Source organism: Kogia breviceps, chromosome 10 (assembly GCF_026419965.1).
Source record: "Kogia breviceps isolate mKogBre1 chromosome 10, mKogBre1 haplotype 1, whole genome shotgun sequence".
NCBI classification, from domain to species: Eukaryota; Metazoa; Chordata; class Mammalia; order Artiodactyla; family Physeteridae; genus Kogia; species Kogia breviceps.
Genome location: NC_081319.1, coordinates 75,238,493 through 75,257,241, shown reverse-complemented (window position 1 = coordinate 75,257,241; position 18,749 = coordinate 75,238,493). Strand labels below are relative to the sequence as shown.

The following is an 18,749-nucleotide window of genomic DNA, read 5'->3' as shown; positions in this document are numbered from 1 at the left end:
TGCCAAGACCCACTGGAAACCCAGTTTGTTTATCCTTCACGTTTCCAACTTTTTAGTACAAACACACCCTGGCTGTTTCTTTACTTGTTTCTCCTTATAGTTACCAGTAATTTCCCCTGCCATCTCTCCAGTGAAAAATTAGGAGAGGAAACTGAGAAAGCCTAAGATGTGTATCCTTTGGCCCCTGTCACATGGGTTGGGAAATTATTTCTTAGGGTCAGAGCCCAGGTTTTATCTACTTAGGGAGTAATGTTTAGTCTTCAAGTGACTTATAAGTGCATGTGTCTACTTTACCCTCTACTGATCCCCCCAACACACACACACACACACACACACACACACACACACACACACACACACACACACACACACACACACACTCACACACACTCACTCTGTCTCCTGCTCTTCATTTTCTCTCTCAGAATATTCCTGAGCTCTCCATGAGTCTGCATCCAGCATAGCTGGGCCTATATAGTTCTGAGATAATTCAAAGGGTCCTAAATCTGCTTCTGGGTCTTGTGAGTAGGACTGTGGGTTGATAACCCCAAGATGAGACTATCTGAGCCTAAAGGGAACTATGCTGGGTGTGTCGAATCCCTGGTGTTTGGGTTGGATATTTCCTGTGGGGCAGCACTGTGCTAGAAGGTGTGTGTGTGTCTTTGCCTCAGGGTTGGGGAAGAGGGGCACGGGGCAAGAGGCTCACGAGAAGCAGATGACCTGTCCCGGCCCTCGCTTACCCTCCATCTCTGTCCTTCTGGTCCCCAGGTGGAATATGGCCCCTGTGTGGTAGCTAGCGACTGCTGGAGCCTGCTGCTTGAGTTCCTGCAGAGCTTTCTAGGCAGCCACACCCCAGGGGCTCCCGCTGTGTTTGGGAACAGGCATGATGCCGTCTACAGCCCAGCAGACACCATGGTCCAGTACATGGAACTCTTCAACAAGATCCGCAAGCAGCAGCAGGTGCCCGTGGCGGGGATTCGTTAGTGACTGGAAGCTGCCCGGCTGAGCTGTCGCCAGGGGGACTCCACAGGAGAAGCAGGTGCTGCACCCTCAGGCCTCTGGACCCCAGAAACCCAGGGCAGAAGGGAAGGTTTTCCGCCCTCTCTAGTTCCCAGCTGTGGCTTTTGTTCTGGGGCTCTGGACTCCCTTCCCCTGACTCTCACACAGCTGTTTCAGCTGAACTTGGCCTGTCCTCAAGAATAGTAATTATGAAGAGTGGAGAAGTTTGGAGCTTTCCTGCTTTAGGGGAAAAGATAGGATGAGGGTGTCCCTGCCTAGTGAGGGTGGGGAAGGCAGTCTGTATTGCTAACTACTGGGGATTTGGTCCAGGCCCACAGTGGACAGGCTGCAGGTTGTGTTTGGGGTGGGCTGTAATAAAGGCCTCTCCCTCTGCTCAAAGGATGTGGCTGGGCCCCTCCTAGAAAGGGAGTAAGAGGCACAGCTTATTTGATGGCTATCATTTTCTGACCTGTTTGCTGAAGTGAATTGTGAGTTCACTTTTCTAGGGTGTTGCCTGAGTCCTTTGAAGTCTTCCTCTGGACATCTTTCCATTCTGTTGTGAATTATATTAAGGCACAGGCTAAGGTGCTATAACAAGGAGAACCTAAAGTACAGTGGCTTTTAGAAGTTTATTTTTCTCTTTTCTAATAGTACAGAGGTAATCGAATGGTCCAGGGCAGATTGAACTCCACAGGGTCATCTGGAACTTGGTTTCCTTCTGTCTTGTTCAGCCACCCCTAGGGTGTTGTCCTTGGGTGAGTCAAAGTAGACATCGGCTCCATATCCACATTCCACTGTTCCACTGAGGAAAGAGAGAGAGAAAGCAGTTTCTTTTTTTTTTTTTTTTGGCGGTACACGGGCCTCTCACTGTTGTGGCCTCTCCTGCCGCGGAGCACAGGCCCTGGACGCGCAGGCTCAGCGGCCACGGCTCACGGGCCCAACTGCTCCGCAGCACGCGGGACCCTCCCAGACCGGGGCACGAACCCATATCCCCTGCATCGGCAGGCAGACTCTCAACCACTGTGCCACCAGGGAAGCCCAGCAGTTTCTTTTTTAAAGGATGTGACCTGGAGTTGCTTAAATCACTCTGGCCACATCTTGCTGAAAGGAACTCTGGGACTTAGAGCCTCTTATTTGGGTGGTCATGTACCCAGTTCAAACACTGGGGGTTCTGTGACTAAAAGATGAAGGAGAAAATGGATGTGGGGACCCAGTTAGTAGCCTCTGCTACACGGAGCTCAATGGATGTGCCCAGGAATGTTCTTGGCTGTTACTTTGCAGAGAGTACCCCTGTAAGCAAGCCATTCGTTTATGAGTTGGATTGTGATAGGGCTGATGCCAGAGCCACTTTAGCTGGATTAGTTACACGGGAAGTCACTTCCACACCCCTTGCCTAAGTCTCAGCATCAAGACCTCTCCATTTCTCATGCGCCCAGAGCTTAGGGTTAGACAGTTGACCTCGTACTCACACTGTGCTTCATGGTTTCCTGAGCTCTTTCTCCTCATCTCATTTGAGCCTCCAAGCTGCTCATTTGACCTACATTGTCTGCCTACCCCACACCTGCTGCAGAAATGTTCAGTCTAGCTAGCATTGAGATGCACAGAGATGGTCTTTGGAAATGTATTAATGTACATACTGCAGTATTGTCCTCAAGGATACTGTCCCTCATTGAAGGCACCTAAAGAGAAATTGTTTTCAGATCTAAGTGCTCAGATCTAAAGCCTCTGTAACAAGAATCATGCAGTGGTCATGTTTCCCTTTTAGCTTTGGCTGGCAGGAAGCTCAATTCAACTTTCTAACTGTAGGACCTGTCATCTGTGTTTCTTGTTCTCACCTCCCTCAGCTTCTTGTTTGTTTCTTTGCTTTGTTTTTACTTTTTTAAATGGAGGTATGTTTTAGATATTATTTCCACATAATAAAATGTAGAGATTTTTTAATGTTTTTGGCCTTCTGATTTATGTTTGCTTTTGTCTAGATTTATCTTTTTGTATTTTTCTGTAGGCTGCCTCAAATCTTCTATGAGATGAGATAGCATTTTGAACATAATGTGTTTCCGAAAATATATAGAAATTGAATGTGGTAAATATAACTCCAGACTTATGTATTATAAGGAGGGGTTCCTTAAAAACTAAAAAAGTACTATAAACTCCCTAACTATCTACGCCTTTTAGACATAATCTTGACTCATAAATTTCCATCATTCTTCACTTTTGTTCTTTTCCTTTATTTTGAGCACACATTTGACCAAGATTTAAGTCCAGTAAAAAGCAGATCAAGCTTTAAGAATTGCCACTTTTTGTCCATCTTTGTCCTTTGCGTCAGTTAAAGAAAGCTTATTACTAAAAAAGGCGGGTAATGCAATACATTTTTTAATTTAACAAATTCAACTCCACTAGCAAAGTTGCCAAAACTGAACTGGTAACTAGTGGGAAGGGCCCAAATGTCATCCAACTTTTGTGTGTAATTCTGAATGGGGCTTTCAAGAGTAGTTTAGGATTGTTGGTGTATAGTTTTTGAAAGTTCAGGTTGAATGAAAGTTGAGGAGCATTTGTATGAAGGGAAAAGAGGCATGGTTATCCTCATTTTAAAAATGAAGAAAACTTAAACTCAGCTAGTAAATGCAGATGCTGTATTTTGGGTTCAAATCTGACATTCCTCCTTTTACACTAGACTCTTCCTTTCACTCCTTCCTTAGCTTCAGGATGCTTTCCCCTTCTCCCCGTCTGTAGCTACCCTGAAAGAGCAGAAACCAGGACATTTCTGGGATTCTGCTAACATGTCACCTTGGTGGGTACCTTTATCAGAGTCACATAGAAATCTGCCAACCTTGACTGTCAGAACCATGCAGGGCAGCTTTAGAGTTTACCTGGTTCTCCTTCACTGTAAGATGGGGAGGTGGTGGCTCCCAGGTGGGTCATACTGAGAGGTGAGGCTGGAGTCAGGACCAAACTTCAGACTCAGGACTCATGGCTCCCAGCATGTGACAAAGGGTGGCACCTGGACCTCTGTGTGGTGCCAGGTGATTTTAGGTGGAATGTGGAATACATTTTTATTTTAGTACTTATGCCTTATTCTAATGTACATTAGAGAAAAGTGTAAGTGGCACTTTATGTCTTAGGATGAGGGTAAATAAGTTTTTTAAGAAGAGTCCACTTAAAGGGAACTGTTAAGTTATAGTGAAGGCGATACCTGCAAAAGGCAAAATCTGGAGGAGGAAGGAGGATGCTAGAATTTGGGGAAACACTAAGTTTCGTCCACTTCGTGTATCCATTGATAGTTCCTGCTCTTTCCTCCTGTGCTGTTCTGATTCTCTGTACCTGTTTCCATGCTGCCTCCAGCTTGCTTTCCTCAGATCTTGAGTACCAAATCGTCACATGTCCCGCACTGTGTATTGGTGTCACTGCTCCACTCAGGCAATACCTAGGGACTGGCCACTCCTCCCCACCACCAGTTCTGCCCCCAACTCACTGTGTCCAGTGTTCATTCCTCAGGCTTCAGGATGAGTGAAAAGTTTTCTCTCTGAATCCTGGAGGGAGGGTGAGGGGAGCAGTTAGAAGCGTGTCCTCCAGCTGTCAAAAGTTGAGACTTAAAATACGGGAAGGGCTCTAGGCTGAACATTTTGAGGACATTCACAGTGGATTTAGAGCCAGGCAGGACTGATGTGTGGCCTTCCCCCTCGCCACAGCCTCCCTCTCCGTATCTGCTGCTGTCTGGGAGCCTAGGGCTGCAGTCCCCGGTCACAGTTGCTGTGCGGAATGGCTGAGACTGGCTGGGTTACAAGTTTGGTCCTCTCCTGGGGGGTTGGTGTCTTTGGCCTTCAAACAGTCACTCGTGGGGGGGATATTCCCCCAAGGTGAGAACTCTGCCATTGTGTAGAGCATTCCAAAATCAGTCTTTTGCGTTAGAAGGGACCCTTGAGGTCACACAGTTTGACCATCATTCAGTATTCACATCTTTACACCATCCCTCCCAGAGATCATGCAGCATTAACTTGGCCTCATCCAGGGAAATCTGTTCCCTGTGTATTTCATTTTTGTCATTACCTCTGAGACAAAGAGCAAAGCAAAGCATACCTGTCCTTTCCCTTGCAGGTTGTGGAGACTGTGTGGTACTTAATGAGGGAGTAGACCATTAGTTGGGGCTAGAGTATGAGCAAGCCGTGACTCTTTTCTCCCGTTACGGAGCACAGGCTCCGGACGCGCAGGCTCAGCGGCCGCGGCTCACGGGCCCAGCCGTTCCGCGCATGTGGAATCTTCCCGGACCGGGGCACGAACCTGTGTCCCCTGCATCGGCAGGCGGACTCTCAACCACTGCTCCACCAGGGAGGGAAGCCCAAGGCATGACTCTTAAATGCACTGTGGGTTCTCAACCCCTGAGAGGAGCCTCAGGAGGCCTAAGATGCCTTGAAAGTGGCCACGGCTTTGTGTATACGTGCAGTTTTCTGGGAATAGGATTTATAGGTTTCATTAGAGTATTTCAAAGATCCGTGGTCCAAAAAAAAGAATCTCTAAAGGGAGTACATCTTGAAGGGAAAGAGCAGGAAGACAAAGATAAAGCAGGTGTGACATACATCCAGCTGACTTACTGCAGGCGAGAACTTCCACTGACTTTTTTTTTTTTTTTTTGTACACGGGCCTCTCCCTGTTGTGGCCTCTCCCGTTGCGGAGCACGGGCTCCGGACGCGCAGGCTCAGCGGCCATGGCTCACGGGCCCAGCCGCTCCGCGGCACGTGGGATCCTCCCGGACCGGGGCACGAACCCGTGTCCTCTGCATTGGCAGGCGGACTCTCAACCACTGCGCCACCAGGGAAGCCCCTTCCACTGACTTTTGAACCCTCACCTCGGGTCCCATCTAGGGATTTCCCTCCTTCATTTTATAGGTCTAAAGCCCTTTCAGTCAGTTTCTGGGAAGCTGGACTGTATTCCTGCTCTTTTCTTACCTATAGGTTCCTGCTTCTCATCTTGTCACTACATATACATACACACAACCTCTCAGAAATGAGTAGGAGCAAATATGTGTGAAGCAATCTTTATAGTACTCTTTGTGGCCCCAGAAGGTACTCTTCCATTATGACACACTCCGTGGGATCTGAAAATTATCCTGTTGTAATGGCATTTTGCTCAATGAGCGTATTTTCATTTTTCAGGATGGTGTGATTGATGAGGCAGAGAAATAGTTCCTTGCCGCTGTGATGAAATTAGCAAGTTAAAAAAAAAGATTCTTGGAACTCTCGGGGAAAAGATTCCTAATTCTCTTGTAGTCTCTGTTTTATTCCGCAACATATCCCTGCCCCATCAGATGGCATAGACCTGCTTTTAAGGTTAATCTGAATTCTACTGAGTTTTCTTTGGAGGCTTTAAAGAAGAATTTAGGGACCACATTTGTATATCCTAGATTGTCCCAAAGGCAGAAGTCAATATTGGACATCTGTTGTGTGGGAAAGGCAAGGCTAGGAATGTGGAGGTGACAGGTGTTCCAAGACAGCCTACTACATGGAAGAGAACACTGCTTTAGGAGACAGATGTCTGGGTGTTAGCCATAGTACTGTCCCTAACTTGCCAGGTAACTTCAGTCACGTTGGCCTTTCTGGATCTCATCTGTGTAGTGGGAGTAATGATGCCCTCTTTCCGTATTTCATAGGCTTGTTGAGAGGCTCAAGGGAGAATAGATGTAAAGAGTGCTTTGGAGGCAAGGTGATGCTGTCTCTGCTCTTGCATCTTTTTAATGGTGCTAAAGGTATTGTGTATAGTTAGGATGTTTGAGATGAAAAGCTATAGGGTTATTACTGCTTGGTAGCAGGTTAAAATTCTCCTCCAGGGCTTCCCTGGTGGCGCAGTGGTTGGGAGTCTGTCTGCCAATGCAGGGGATGCGGGTTTGCGCCCTGGTCTGGGAAGATCCCACACGCCGCGGAGCAACTAGGCCCGTGAGCCACAATTACTGAGCCTGCGCATCTGGAGCCTGTGCTCCGCAACAAGAGAGGCCACAATAGTGAGAGGCCCGTGCACCACGATGAAGAGTGGCCCCTGCTTGCCACAACTAGAGAAAGCCCTCGCACAGAAACGAAGACCCAACGCAGCCAAAAATAAATAAATTAAAAAAAAAATTCTCCTCCAGTGCAAAGGAAATAGTTGTAATATAGAACAAGCAATGTGGAGAGAGAGTCCAGAGAAAGTATCTATCATACAGGTGTATTTTTGTAATCAGTGAGATCAGTGAGCACGTTGTAGGGACCATTTCTAGAGCATGGAAATATATTTTTAATATTTACTCATAGTGTTGGGATTTTACTTGTTCTCTTACAACCTAAAGGAAAAGAAGCTGAGCTTTTAAAAAAAAAAAAGTGGCATAGAAATGACTATATTTTCTATGTGTAACACATCCATCCCTGTTTCCCCTCAACTCCCAAGCCTTAGTTGTGCCTGCTACTGAACTGCTTTTTAGGTGCTAGTGTATACGGTGACTGAAGAAAGTTGTGTCTAAAGAAAGTTCAGTTTTCCTGATTCTATTTTCCATTCCTCATTGATGAACCACCTAAGCTCTTAACTCTGAAGCTACAATAAAACCTTTTTGTTAGCTATCTTGCACAGCCTTTTCATATTTGAATTATCTAAAATAGCCTTCTTATTCTTTCTGCTTCCATCTGATACACAATTCTCAAATATCAGGATTCTTTGATGCTCTTAAAAATTACTGAGTACCCCAAAGAGCTTTTGTTTATGTAGGTTATATCTATTGGTACTTACCTTATTAAAACTTATTTATAATGAAAAATGAAAGTATTAATTCACTTAAAAGTAACAATAAACACATCACATGTTAACATAAGGAAAATATTTTAATGAAAAATAACTTTTTCAAGAAAAAAATTTAGAAGAGTGGCATTGTTTTATATTTTTGCAAATCTCTTGAATGTCTGACATAATAGAAGACAGTTGATTCTAATATCTGCTTCTGCAGTCAGTGTGTTGAAATTTGTTGTTTGGTTGAAGAATATGAAGAAAATCCAACCTCACACAATGTGTGTGTGTGAGTTGGAAAAAGGGAGAAGTATAGTGATACTGTCTTCCGATAATTGTGGGTGTTTTTTGATACTACATCACAGCTCTGCTAAAGGTTAGTTGCAATGTGGAACCTCAAATTCTATCAGTGAACTTTTTGTACTCTATTATATTAACGTTCATTGGTTTATTTTGCACTTTGAGGGGATCTTTTACCCATACACAATTTTGTAGCATCATGCATTGGTCATCTGGGAAATACTGCAGATCTTTAAAATGTTGACACATTTCATTTTGCAATATCAGAAAATCATATTTGTTAATATCACCACCACTTTCATCAGAAGAGTCTTGGGAAGCTATTAAGCAAACAGTAGCAGATATGTTTTCAAAAATTCTAAGTTTTGCCTGAGAGCTTGAGTTTGATCAATGCTGTCAGGCTCAATTTGTTTATTTTTGAGAAAATATCTTTCAGATACCCAAGGCTGAATGACTAGTTTATCTGTTAGCTGTTCTTCCAAGTAAAAGTGGTATTGCATGAATTGCTACTTCAGCTCAAAATTCAGAGAAATTGCACAAGTTCTTTTCCTCGAGAAAAACATTGTAAGGAACAAAAGTGCTTTATGCCTACATCCACTTAATCACATAGAGGAGTATTATTGAAAAAATTTGCTCTTACATAAAACAAATAGTTTTTATTTTAGTGCTTCATCAGGGACTTCCTTAAAGTGACACAGATATTATTTTTTTCCTGTGAATGGCTGGCAGTGAAGAATACCTTGACTGCTAGTACAGTTTAGTGCCATTGGCTTGATTTGTGTTAAGGCAGCAGCAGTTTTACCCATTGTGACTTTTGTATCATTAGTGCAATTGTCATCACAGTGACAAAGGAAAGTAATATCTTATTACTATGAAAATAGTTTTGATTTCAGGGAGCCTCCTGAAAAAAGTCTGTAGCCACCAGGGCTCCGCAGGCCACACTTTGAGAACTACTGGTCTAATAAATACTCACAGCACTGAGAATCATCGCCCCCATTGCTATTTTGAGAGCACCCCTTCCTTCAGAAGTCTTAAGTGGATCCAAAATACTTAACTCAAAAAAGCACCTATAGGGCTTCCCTGGTGGCGCAGTGGTTGAGAATCCGCCTGCCGATGCAGGGGTCACGGGTTCGTGCCCTGGTCCGGGAAGATCCCACATGCCGCGGAGCCACTAAGCCCGTGAGCCATGGCCGCTGAGCCTGCGCGTCCGGAGCCTGTGCTCCGCAACGGGAGAGGCCACAGCAGTGAGAGGCCCGCATACAGAAAAAAAAAAAAAAAAAAGCACCTATAATGGTGTCACGTACTTTGTTAGGGAAATAACATTGAAGAAGATCCAGTCTTCCTTTATTCTCCAAGAATTTTCTCGAGGGGCTGGGGAGTAAGAGGAGAAGATAGATGAGTTATAATGTAAGATAAGAATTCCTTAAAGAAAATTATGTTAAAGGTGTTAGACAGCAAAGGGAATGCTGAATTTTAGGTCTAACTCTGAGCTCTTGAACCACATGGCACATCCTCACCAAATCAGTCAGTCAACCACTAGGTCTTCTCCTTTCATCAAAACTCTTAAAAGCCTAAGTTAGCTACCTCTGGAAGTGTTTTCTTTCACAGGTTTGGCTCCGGGCATTGTAGATTCTTGCTTACACATGCACGTGCTCTTTCCCCCTTCTTATTTTATTTGTTGTTCTTTGGCTTTTGTTGCTTCTCTATTTCATATTTACAGGTGTGTACCTTTGAGCCCGTGTAGGTGGTAACACATATCTTTATTTATTTTCCTTGCCCTTGTACTTAAACGTAAGCCTTTACCTGTTTTATTAGCCTTGCGTTGGGTGATGTAACTGTTGGTCTTATTTGGAGGAAGCCCCCCCATCCCAAGCTATGTCAGGGCAATGCACCCAAGAGGCTGCTCGGGAAGGAAGCCTTTTTTTAGACTGAGAAGATTTGTAGAAATAACCGCTGTTCCATTTCCCTGGGGTCTCCATCCACACGATCTGCAGAACTTCAGTTTCCAGCAGCGAAACTCTTAGGGGGATTTCCATAAAACAGCTGAATTCCGACTGGGTCATCAGTGGCAAAAGTCAGACACGTGTTCACTCGCCTGGGAGCCAATAGTAACTTTTGCAAAAGCTACCTCAGGAAACCCCACAGTTCGGAAGCTTCATCTTTAGTACACTGAAAAATAATAGTCTTTTAACAGAACAAAACAAAAACCTAGACGGGATAATGAGAAAGGCTTTTCCCCTTGGCATTGGGAAATGATGTCAAAGACGCTCCATCCAAAAGGAGTGCGGGGAGCTATCGTAAAATTCCTTTGCAGTTCCGCGGGCTCATGGGCTGGGGAGAAGGGGGCGGAGATGGGCTCGGGTGAGTCTCTGGCCCTTTAAGGAGGAGGGACAGGCGTAAGACTCTGTACCTTTAAGAGTCTCTTTGTCTGGAAACCTCCTTATTTACCCTCCTGTACTTCAACCAAACTTCGACCCGCGATTCACAACGCCCCTCTACGCCGCCGCCCCTTACGGCAGGCTCAAATCGGCCGCGCGTCGGTGGCTAACCCTAAACTTGGCAGCCGCGGCGCGAACCCTCAGAGGGGATGTCGGTGTCCGGTCAGGGCCCAGCGCTGCGCCGTTGGCGCAATGCGGGGTCCGGGGGGCGGGGCTCCGGCGGGTGGGCCAATGGGTGGACAGGGGGCGGGGCCGTGTTCGGTTGTCTCGCGCCCTGGTGACAGCTCGCGCGTGCTGATGATGGCGGTAAATAGAGGGGGGTCAGGGGAGGGGACGGAGGAGGTGGGGAGGCAGCAAAGGGGATAGCTCCAGGGGGTGGGGGGACGAGGACCGGGGAGGGCGCGACGGCCAGGGAGCCCATTCTGAGACTCGGAGGCGGGGACAGGAGTCTCCGGCACACTGGCCCTCCCCTTTAAAGAAGCAAAACCTCACACACCGGGTGAGGGGCGACAAAGGCGGCGCGCGTCTCACGGGCGGGAGGAGCGGCGGCAGGGGGCGGGACCGCGGCGCCGGCTAGCTGGGGGCGCCTGGGGCGAGGGCCGGCGGGAGGCGAGAGCCGGCTGTCCGGGGGCGCTGGCCCTTTATTTTGGCGGGGTGGGCGATCGCTAGGTTTGGGGTAAAAGCTTTGAGGGGAGAAGGGAAGGAAGGCTTGGGAACGGTTGGGGGGAACGGGTCCGTGAATGAGACGAGGAGGATTAAGGGGAGAAAGGGTTAGAAGGCAGGGAGAGGAGTGAGAAAAAGCCAGCCAAGGAGGTTGGAAGGAGGCAAAACCCAGGGTGGGTGATAAGGAAGCCGGGCCGGGAATGAGGTTAGGAAGACCCAGCCTAGGAAGACGGCTCCTCGGCTTAGGTGTGAGAGCAGGGATTTGGAGGGGAAAGCTCTGAAGGGGATGGTAGTGGGGTGAGGGTTACTGGGGTGAGTTGGAAGTGTAAGGCAAGGAGGGGCAGAGCTGGGGTAGTAGTTGGGAGTAGAGGAGAGAGAGTGATTAAGAGCCAGACGTGACAAGGGTGTGAACTAGTGCAGAGCGAGATGAGCTGAAGGTCTAGGACCGGCGGTGGGTGGGAACTGCGAGGTTCTGAGAAAGGTATGGGTTAGTGGGTGGGCAGTGGGTGTAAATTCTTGAAAGTGAGGGAGGGGGAATGAGACTCTGGGCTAGAACCAGGTGGAGTTAGGAATAAGTGCGGTGGGAGTGGAAGGGTGAAAGGAAATAGAGATGAGAGATGGGGCGTTTGTAGGACAATTCGGGGACCAGAAAGCTGAAAGGAGAAGAGGGTGAGGGTGTGAGAAGTGATGACGGTCTGGGACAGGGTAACTGGGGAATTGTGTTAACTGACGAGGTTCAGCAAGATCAAGGTACAAACAGGGAGGTTAAGAGACAGGGTGTAAAGCGGACCAGCAGAGGAGCAAGGGAGAGGTGGGCCCCAGGATTTTAAGGATGAGATGGGGAGTGAGGGAAGAGAAGAGGGTTAAGGGCAGCTTGGGGAAGCCTGATGGATGTAGAGCTGGGGTAGACTGCACAGGGGTGGGAATTAAGTGTGCAGTTGGGGGAGATGCTCCAGAAAGTCTTCGTGGATCAGGGCAGAGACGCTGTAGTGAAGGATCAAGTGTAGGGAGCCTTTGGTGCAGAAGAGGAGGAACCATGGTGAGTGCAAAGAGACCTAGAGATAGGAGCAAAAACCAAAAAGTGACAGTGGAGGTAGGGGGTGAAGGAAAGGAATTCTTTGTTGAGAAGAGAACTGTGTGTTGAAACTGTGAGTCCTTTTGTCCATGAAAGTAGGATATTCCAGAAACCTCTTTCTCTCTTCAGGGAATCTTGAATCTGCTTCCACCTTTCATGGCTTTTTAAATCGACTTTTCATGTCCACTTTGAAAAGATGAGACCCATTTTGATTTGATTTTGTTCTTGTATGAATGATGAAGCATCAACTGGGTGCTGAGAAGCTCTGCATTTCACTGGTGTTGTGATAATGGGAAAATGGGTTGTATTTCCAGAGTGGTTGTGCCTGTCTGGTGTGACAGTGTTGTGTTGTAGCAGTGTGATAAATGACAAGCACTAGGCAGTGCTTTATCGACAGCCTTTTCATTTTCAATGGGGAACACACTGTTGTTGAGATAGAGAAAGATGAAAATCTTTTTGTTATGTTTGATCAACCAGATTTCTGCCTAATGTTTTTGGTGGCTGGAGAATACTGAGAAATCATTTCAGAGAAAGGCGAATAGCCAACCAGGGAAGTTTGCCGGGGATGACATTTAAATCGGGGCAGTGAGGACACCTAGTTCCTAAGCTACCTTTAGCTTTGTGTGGGACTCTTTATACTGTAGTAGGGAACTCACCCATTTAACAAAAATGGAATAAAGAAAGGGAGGTTTAGAATAGCAGAGGATTTTAGAGTGGGACTTACATTTTAGGTTAAATAATGGGTTTATGGGTAATTTTTATCATGAAAAAATCTCTAAGATAATGCAAGCTGGAGCCTTGGACAGCTCCACTGCCTCTCCTGTTTTGTAGTTGTGAATAAAAAAGATTAATATTTTCTAGAAGAAGCTTTTGATTTTTAAGACACTTTTGGAAATTAAAAGGAAGATGAGAAATTTGGGACAAAATTTAGGTTATTCTTAACCAAGTATTTTGGTTTGATGATTTTTATCCTGAAGCTTTTACATTTAACTAAGAATGTGAATGATTATTTGCATTTGATGGTGCCAAAGATAGCATATAATTTACTTAAGAAAGAAATGCAAACTGTTCTCGAGACTTATTTGAGGTTATTTCGTTAGTGTACATTCAGTTACACAAAGATGCTTTTTCTTCAAAGTTGTGTAAATTTTGGATTGCTGCTGTTTTGTGGGTATTTGTATAAACGGCAAAGATCAAATGGTTGATAGCATCTGTGATAGTTAGCAAAGATTAGATTTTGATTAGTGGATATCAGAGACATTGGTTATTAATGTATTTTAATAATTTAGGATCTTAAATCTTTCTGGATGCAGTTGCTATGTTCATGGATTCTAGATTCTGTTGAGAGGTGTTCAGGGTGACTAGATTGATTTAGCAGTTTAACAGGATTTTAAAAAATTACTATTTTTCCTGCTAAGTTTCAAGAGGACTAGTCTGAAATGTTAACTTTCAAGCTGAAGAGTTACTTTGGTATGAGGCATCTGTTTCTGTGAGGTGTGTGCGCGTGTTCCCTTCACTTCTAGATGTGTCTGGCATTGCTTTTAGGTTGTACTTTGTGTGTGGTATTGCCATATTTATTTATTTATAAATATTTAAATATTTATTTATTTATTTATTTTGGCTGCGCCGGGTCTTCGTTGCAGCATGCAGACTCTTAGTTGTCGCATGCAGGCTTCTTAGTTGTGGCATGCATGTGCTATCTAGTTCCCCAACCAGGGATTGAGACGAGGAGGCCCTCTGCACTGCTAGCGTGGAGTCTTACCCACTGGACCACCAGGGAAGTCCGCCATTTTTATAATGTAATTGTTTTGTACCTGATACCTTTACATAAATTATTTTAGACTTATTTGATAATGATAAAGAAGAAAATATAAACTATAAGCTAAACAAAGGGAAAGTCTGTTTGGGTCTTATCTATTGTTTCTGTATGCTGCCATAGTGTGTTAAATCACCACTTCTTGTTATGAGTGGTTATTTCTAAGTTGATATTTCTTTTTTTAAAAAAAATATTTATTTATTTATTCATGTATTTATTTTGTTGGGCTGGGTCTTTAGTTGCGGCAGGTGGGCTCCTTAGTTGTGGCTCACGGGCTCCTTAGTTGCAGTGTACACGTGGGATCTAGTTCCCTGACCAGGGATTGAAGCCGGGTCCCCTGCATTGGGAGCGTGGAGTCTTCTTTATATATATATAAATTTATTTATTTTATTTATTTACTTTTGGCTGCGTTGGGTCTTCGTTGCTGCACGCGGGCTTTCTCTAGTTTTAGTGAGTGGGGGCTACTCTTCCTTGCAGTGTGTGGGCTTCTCGTTGCGGTGGCTTCTCTTGTTGCGGAGCACGGGCTCTAGGCATGCGGGCTTCAGTAGTTGCGGTACGCGGGCTCTAGAGTGCAGGCTCAGTAGCTGTGGTGCACAGGCTCAGTTGTTCCGCGGCATGTGGGATCTTTCCGTACCAGGGCTCAAACCCGTGTCCCCTGCATTGGCAGGCGGATTCTTAACCACTGCGCCACCAGGGAAGCCCCGGGAGCATGGAGTCTTAACCACTGCACCACCAGGGAAGTCCCTCAGTTGATATTTCTAAAACTGAAAATGGATAATCTTTTAGTGCAAATAATACTGTTTATCAATAAGGAATCCAGTGATAAATTTAAGCTTTATCTCCATTTGTTCATCAAGTAGAATTCTACTCAGTTTACTTTATTTTGGCTACAATCTTATTTGCTAAGCCGAAAACTTTTTTTTTGACTGCATTGGGTCCTCGTTGCTGACCGTGGGCTTTCCCAAGTTGTGGCGAGCGGGGGCTACTCTATGTTGTTGTGCGCGGGCTTCTCATTGCGGTGGCTTCTCTTGTTGCGGAGCACGGGCTCTAGGTGCATGGGCTTCAGTAGTTGCAGCACACAGGCTCAGTAGTTGCAGCACGCGGGTCCTAGGGCTCGTAGGCTTCAGTAGTTGTGGCACACAGTCTCAGTAGTCGTGGCTCGCGGACTCTAGAGCGCTGGCTCAGTAGTTGTGGTGCACGAGCTTAGTTGCTCCGCGGCATGTGGGATCTTCCGGGACCAGGGATTGAACCTGTGTCCCCTGCACTGGCAGGCAGATTCTCAACCACTCCACCACCAGAGAAGTCCGTAAGCCAAAAACTTTTAAGTTTATATATTCAACAAGTAGGTTGTACATAATTAAATGTTTTTCTGGTTAATTGTAGATTCTTTGGATGGGAAGAGACCTTGAAAGGATCTCTAGTTTATCCTTCAACTTCAGTCAATATCTCACTTAAATCATTCCAGGTAGATAAAAATGTGTCCTATTTGTGTAAATCTTCAGAGATAATGTGACAACTTTTGTAGGTACTGTTTTCCAGCATTTAATTATTTTCTCTATAAGGACCGTGTCTTCTGTCTAAGCAGAACACAATACAATATTTGTGTGTGTTCTCTCTTGCCCCATTTTCGATTTTTGAGTAAAAATACCTGATTACTATAGTATTAAGAAGACCCTATTTCTTTTTAAACTCAGTAATAGTAGCTACCCATGTATAGTGCTTTTGTGCCAGACACTGTTGTAAGCTCTTTGCAGATTGTAACTCACTTACTCCTTACAGCAATCCAATGAGGTCAGCACTTTTACTGTTCCCATTTTACGTGTGTTGAAATACAGGCTCCTTGAGATTAAATGACTTGCCCGAGGTTATATTCAGACCTTTCTACAGCTACTTGTTTGATAGTTGATAATCTTGTAGTACGGATAATGCTGTTTTTTTGTCAAGTAGTAACTAAATGATACATTTAATCTTTCTTTTTAGTTTATAAAGTAGAATAAGGTGGGGATGGGATTTGAACCTTGGCATTTTGTGGGCAGTCTGCTTCTGTATTACCTCTGCTTGACTGTTGTGAAATGATCCCCCACCATGCTCTTCTCCACATTATTTTAACCCTAACCAGTTTTGTTTGCCAATCCTTAAATTAGCCCTATGGTTCTGTTATTAACTGTTTCTCAGTTCCTTCTTAGAGGGGAACCTGGGACAGATACCAATAAGGGCCATATTTCATGCAAAGATTACATCACAGTTCTTACATGCTCGTATTTTTTTGTTGCAAAATTGTATTTATAAAACAAAACAACCCCAAATCAATAAAATGCCTAATTGTGTCACAGATTAATGAATTACCTTTTTAGCTAGAAAAAGGCCCTGGACTTTTCCTCAGTGGGCAACAGTCTCTCATCTGCAAACCTGTACGATATATAACAAGTCCATACAGGTTTGCAAATGAGAGATTATTGCCCATTGATGAAAAAAATGGAACTCAGATTTCAGTGTGGCTATCCATAAGCAAAATCTGTTCAGACTCTTGCTGATTTTTTTTCTGTCTTCTCTTTATGTGTGCCTATGCAAGCAACATACTAAATACTATTTATTCATGCTTTAATTTGCTTAAATAATTGATTCACTTTTTTTTAAAGACTTTAATTTTTTTAGAGCAGTTTTAGGTTCACAGTAAAATTGAAGGGAAGGTACAGAGATTTCCCTGCCCCAACACATGCATAGCCTCCTCCCATTATCAACATCCCTCATCAAAGTGGTTCATTTGTTACAATTGACCTACCCTTTTTAAAAAAAAAAAAAAAATTATTTTATTTATTTATTTTTGGCTGCATTGGGTCGTTGCTGCGTGCGAGCTTTCTCTAGTTGCGGAGAGTGGGGGCTACTCTTCGTTGCGGTGCGCGGGCTTCTCATTGCGGTGGCTTCTCTTGTTGCGGAGCACAGGCTCTAGGTGCGCGGGCTTCAGTAGTTATGGCACACGGGCTCAGTAGTTGTGGTGCACGGGCGTAGTTGCCTCAGGATATGTGGGATCTTCCCGGACCAGGGCTTAAACCCGTGTCCCCTGCATCGGCAGGTGGATTCTTAACCACTGTGCCACCAGGGAAGCCCCGACCCACTCATTTTTCAAAATAACTAATAATTAGTGTTTCTAAGTGCCCAGCATGAGCTAAGTAGGTAAATTGTTTGAAACTCAAAACAACCCTAGGAGAAAGCTTTTTTGTTACTACTCAATTTATTTCTGACTTTGGATTTTTTTACAATGTTTCAAACCTTATAGAAAAGTTGCAAAAATGATACAGGAGGGCTTCCCTGGTGGCGCAGTGGTTGAGAATCCGCCTGCCGATGCGGGGGACCCGTACGGGGTCGTGCCCCGGTCTGGGAAGATCCCACATGCCGTGGAGCGGCTATGCCTGTGAGCCATGGCGGCTGAGCCTGCACGTCCAGAGCCTGTGCTCTGCAATGGGAGAGGCCACAACAGTGAGAGGCCCGCAAAAAAAAAAAAAAAAAAAGATACAAGGAGCTTCTATATACCCTTCTTCAAATTCACGAATTGTTTTTTATTTTGCCCCATTTGCTTTATCATTTTCTCTCACGTGCGTATATTTAAACAAGTAAATTTGAAAAAAAATGGATATCAAGGCCTTACTTTTAAAAAGAAAAGGGAAGAATGTTTTGAGTATATCAGCAAGTTGGTATGTGTTTGATTTTAGTCAAGCATGTGAAGCAGAGGAATCTTGAGGTTGGATCTGGAGTGGATTTTGTCGTTTTATGGTTTGTTGTCTTCACTGTATTTTGAAAAACATCCCTCATTAGCAAAAACTGTCGTGGTTTGCCCTTTTGTAGGGGACCTTCTTAACGCCTGGCATGATGTGGTCACACACAGTGGGTCCTCAGTATATGCTAGCTCTTGATGATGTATGGGTGATTATTATGTGAAAACAGGAGCCACGGTGCTGTTCAACACCATGACTGAGACATATGTAGGTAAAATACATATTTTACCTAAAGATCCTTATGTTGCTTCAAGGAACTGGAAAAGATCTAAGTGTAAAATAGACTGCCTGAGGAATATTGCTTGCAATTAATACAAGTAGGTTTTCCTTATGGTAAGGAGAGGAATATAAATATCTTAACATTCTGTTACCTCCCCCCAAAATTAACAGAAATTTGCGGAGTCTTTTCATTTGTCGTGATATAAGGAGATTTCACTGACCCCCATTCCCATTGCTCCTCCAGCTCATCCTCCGTCTTTATTAAAATGGTGGCCTGTCTGTTTGATAAAGGCATGACCTGCAGAATGAGGCCTGTCTGATTTCAGTGAAAGGATTATTAACTGGATTCCGACAAATGTAAAATACAGCAGTTGAAGCCACCTCCCCTCCTCAGTTAGGTGATCATCAAAGCTATGAAATATCGCTCTGTATTAAAGCTGATTGTAATAATGAAAAACACTTTGCTCTCATAAGGATGAGAAAATTACAGATTATTTGGAAAGCATTCTTTCCAGTCGTGTGTTATTGGTGTTATTGTTCCTGAGACATGGGCAGTTTTTAAAGACTATAATACTGTTCCTTTGCCATTTACATGTTAATAGAAGTCTGAAAAGTAAGACACTCTTCTGAAATTTTCAGGGTTGTTTTTATTATGTGTCAAGTTGTAAACAGCATTCTGTGACAGGTATTTTCTCTCTTTTCTTCTATTGAGCTAATTAGTAATTTAC

The 18,749-nt window shown here is 44.6% G+C and overlaps 1 protein-coding gene and 1 pseudogene across 3 annotated transcripts in view; one reads left to right on the top strand and one right to left on the bottom strand.

The window, feature by feature from the left end:
• The window catches only part of MED20 (mediator complex subunit 20), a 44,922-nt gene that overhangs the window by 8,332 nt on the left and 17,841 nt on the right, over positions 1-18,749 (top strand). For 2 of the 3 annotated variants that reach the window (XR_010835097.1, XR_010835096.1), the window contains exon 4: positions 769-1,039. Coding sequence is in view for 1 of the 3 variants with exons in the window: in XM_067006216.1 (XP_066862317.1) it covers positions 769-984 (216 nt within the window). In the remaining 2 variants the exon portion in view is untranslated. Of the gene's footprint in view, positions 1-768; positions 2,938-18,749 lie in introns of those variants that run through there. The other variant, XM_067006216.1, reaches the window with a different exon arrangement.
• The window catches only part of LOC136794941 (RWD domain-containing protein 1-like), a 32,311-nt pseudogene continuing 24,177 nt past the window's right edge, over positions 10,616-18,749 (bottom strand).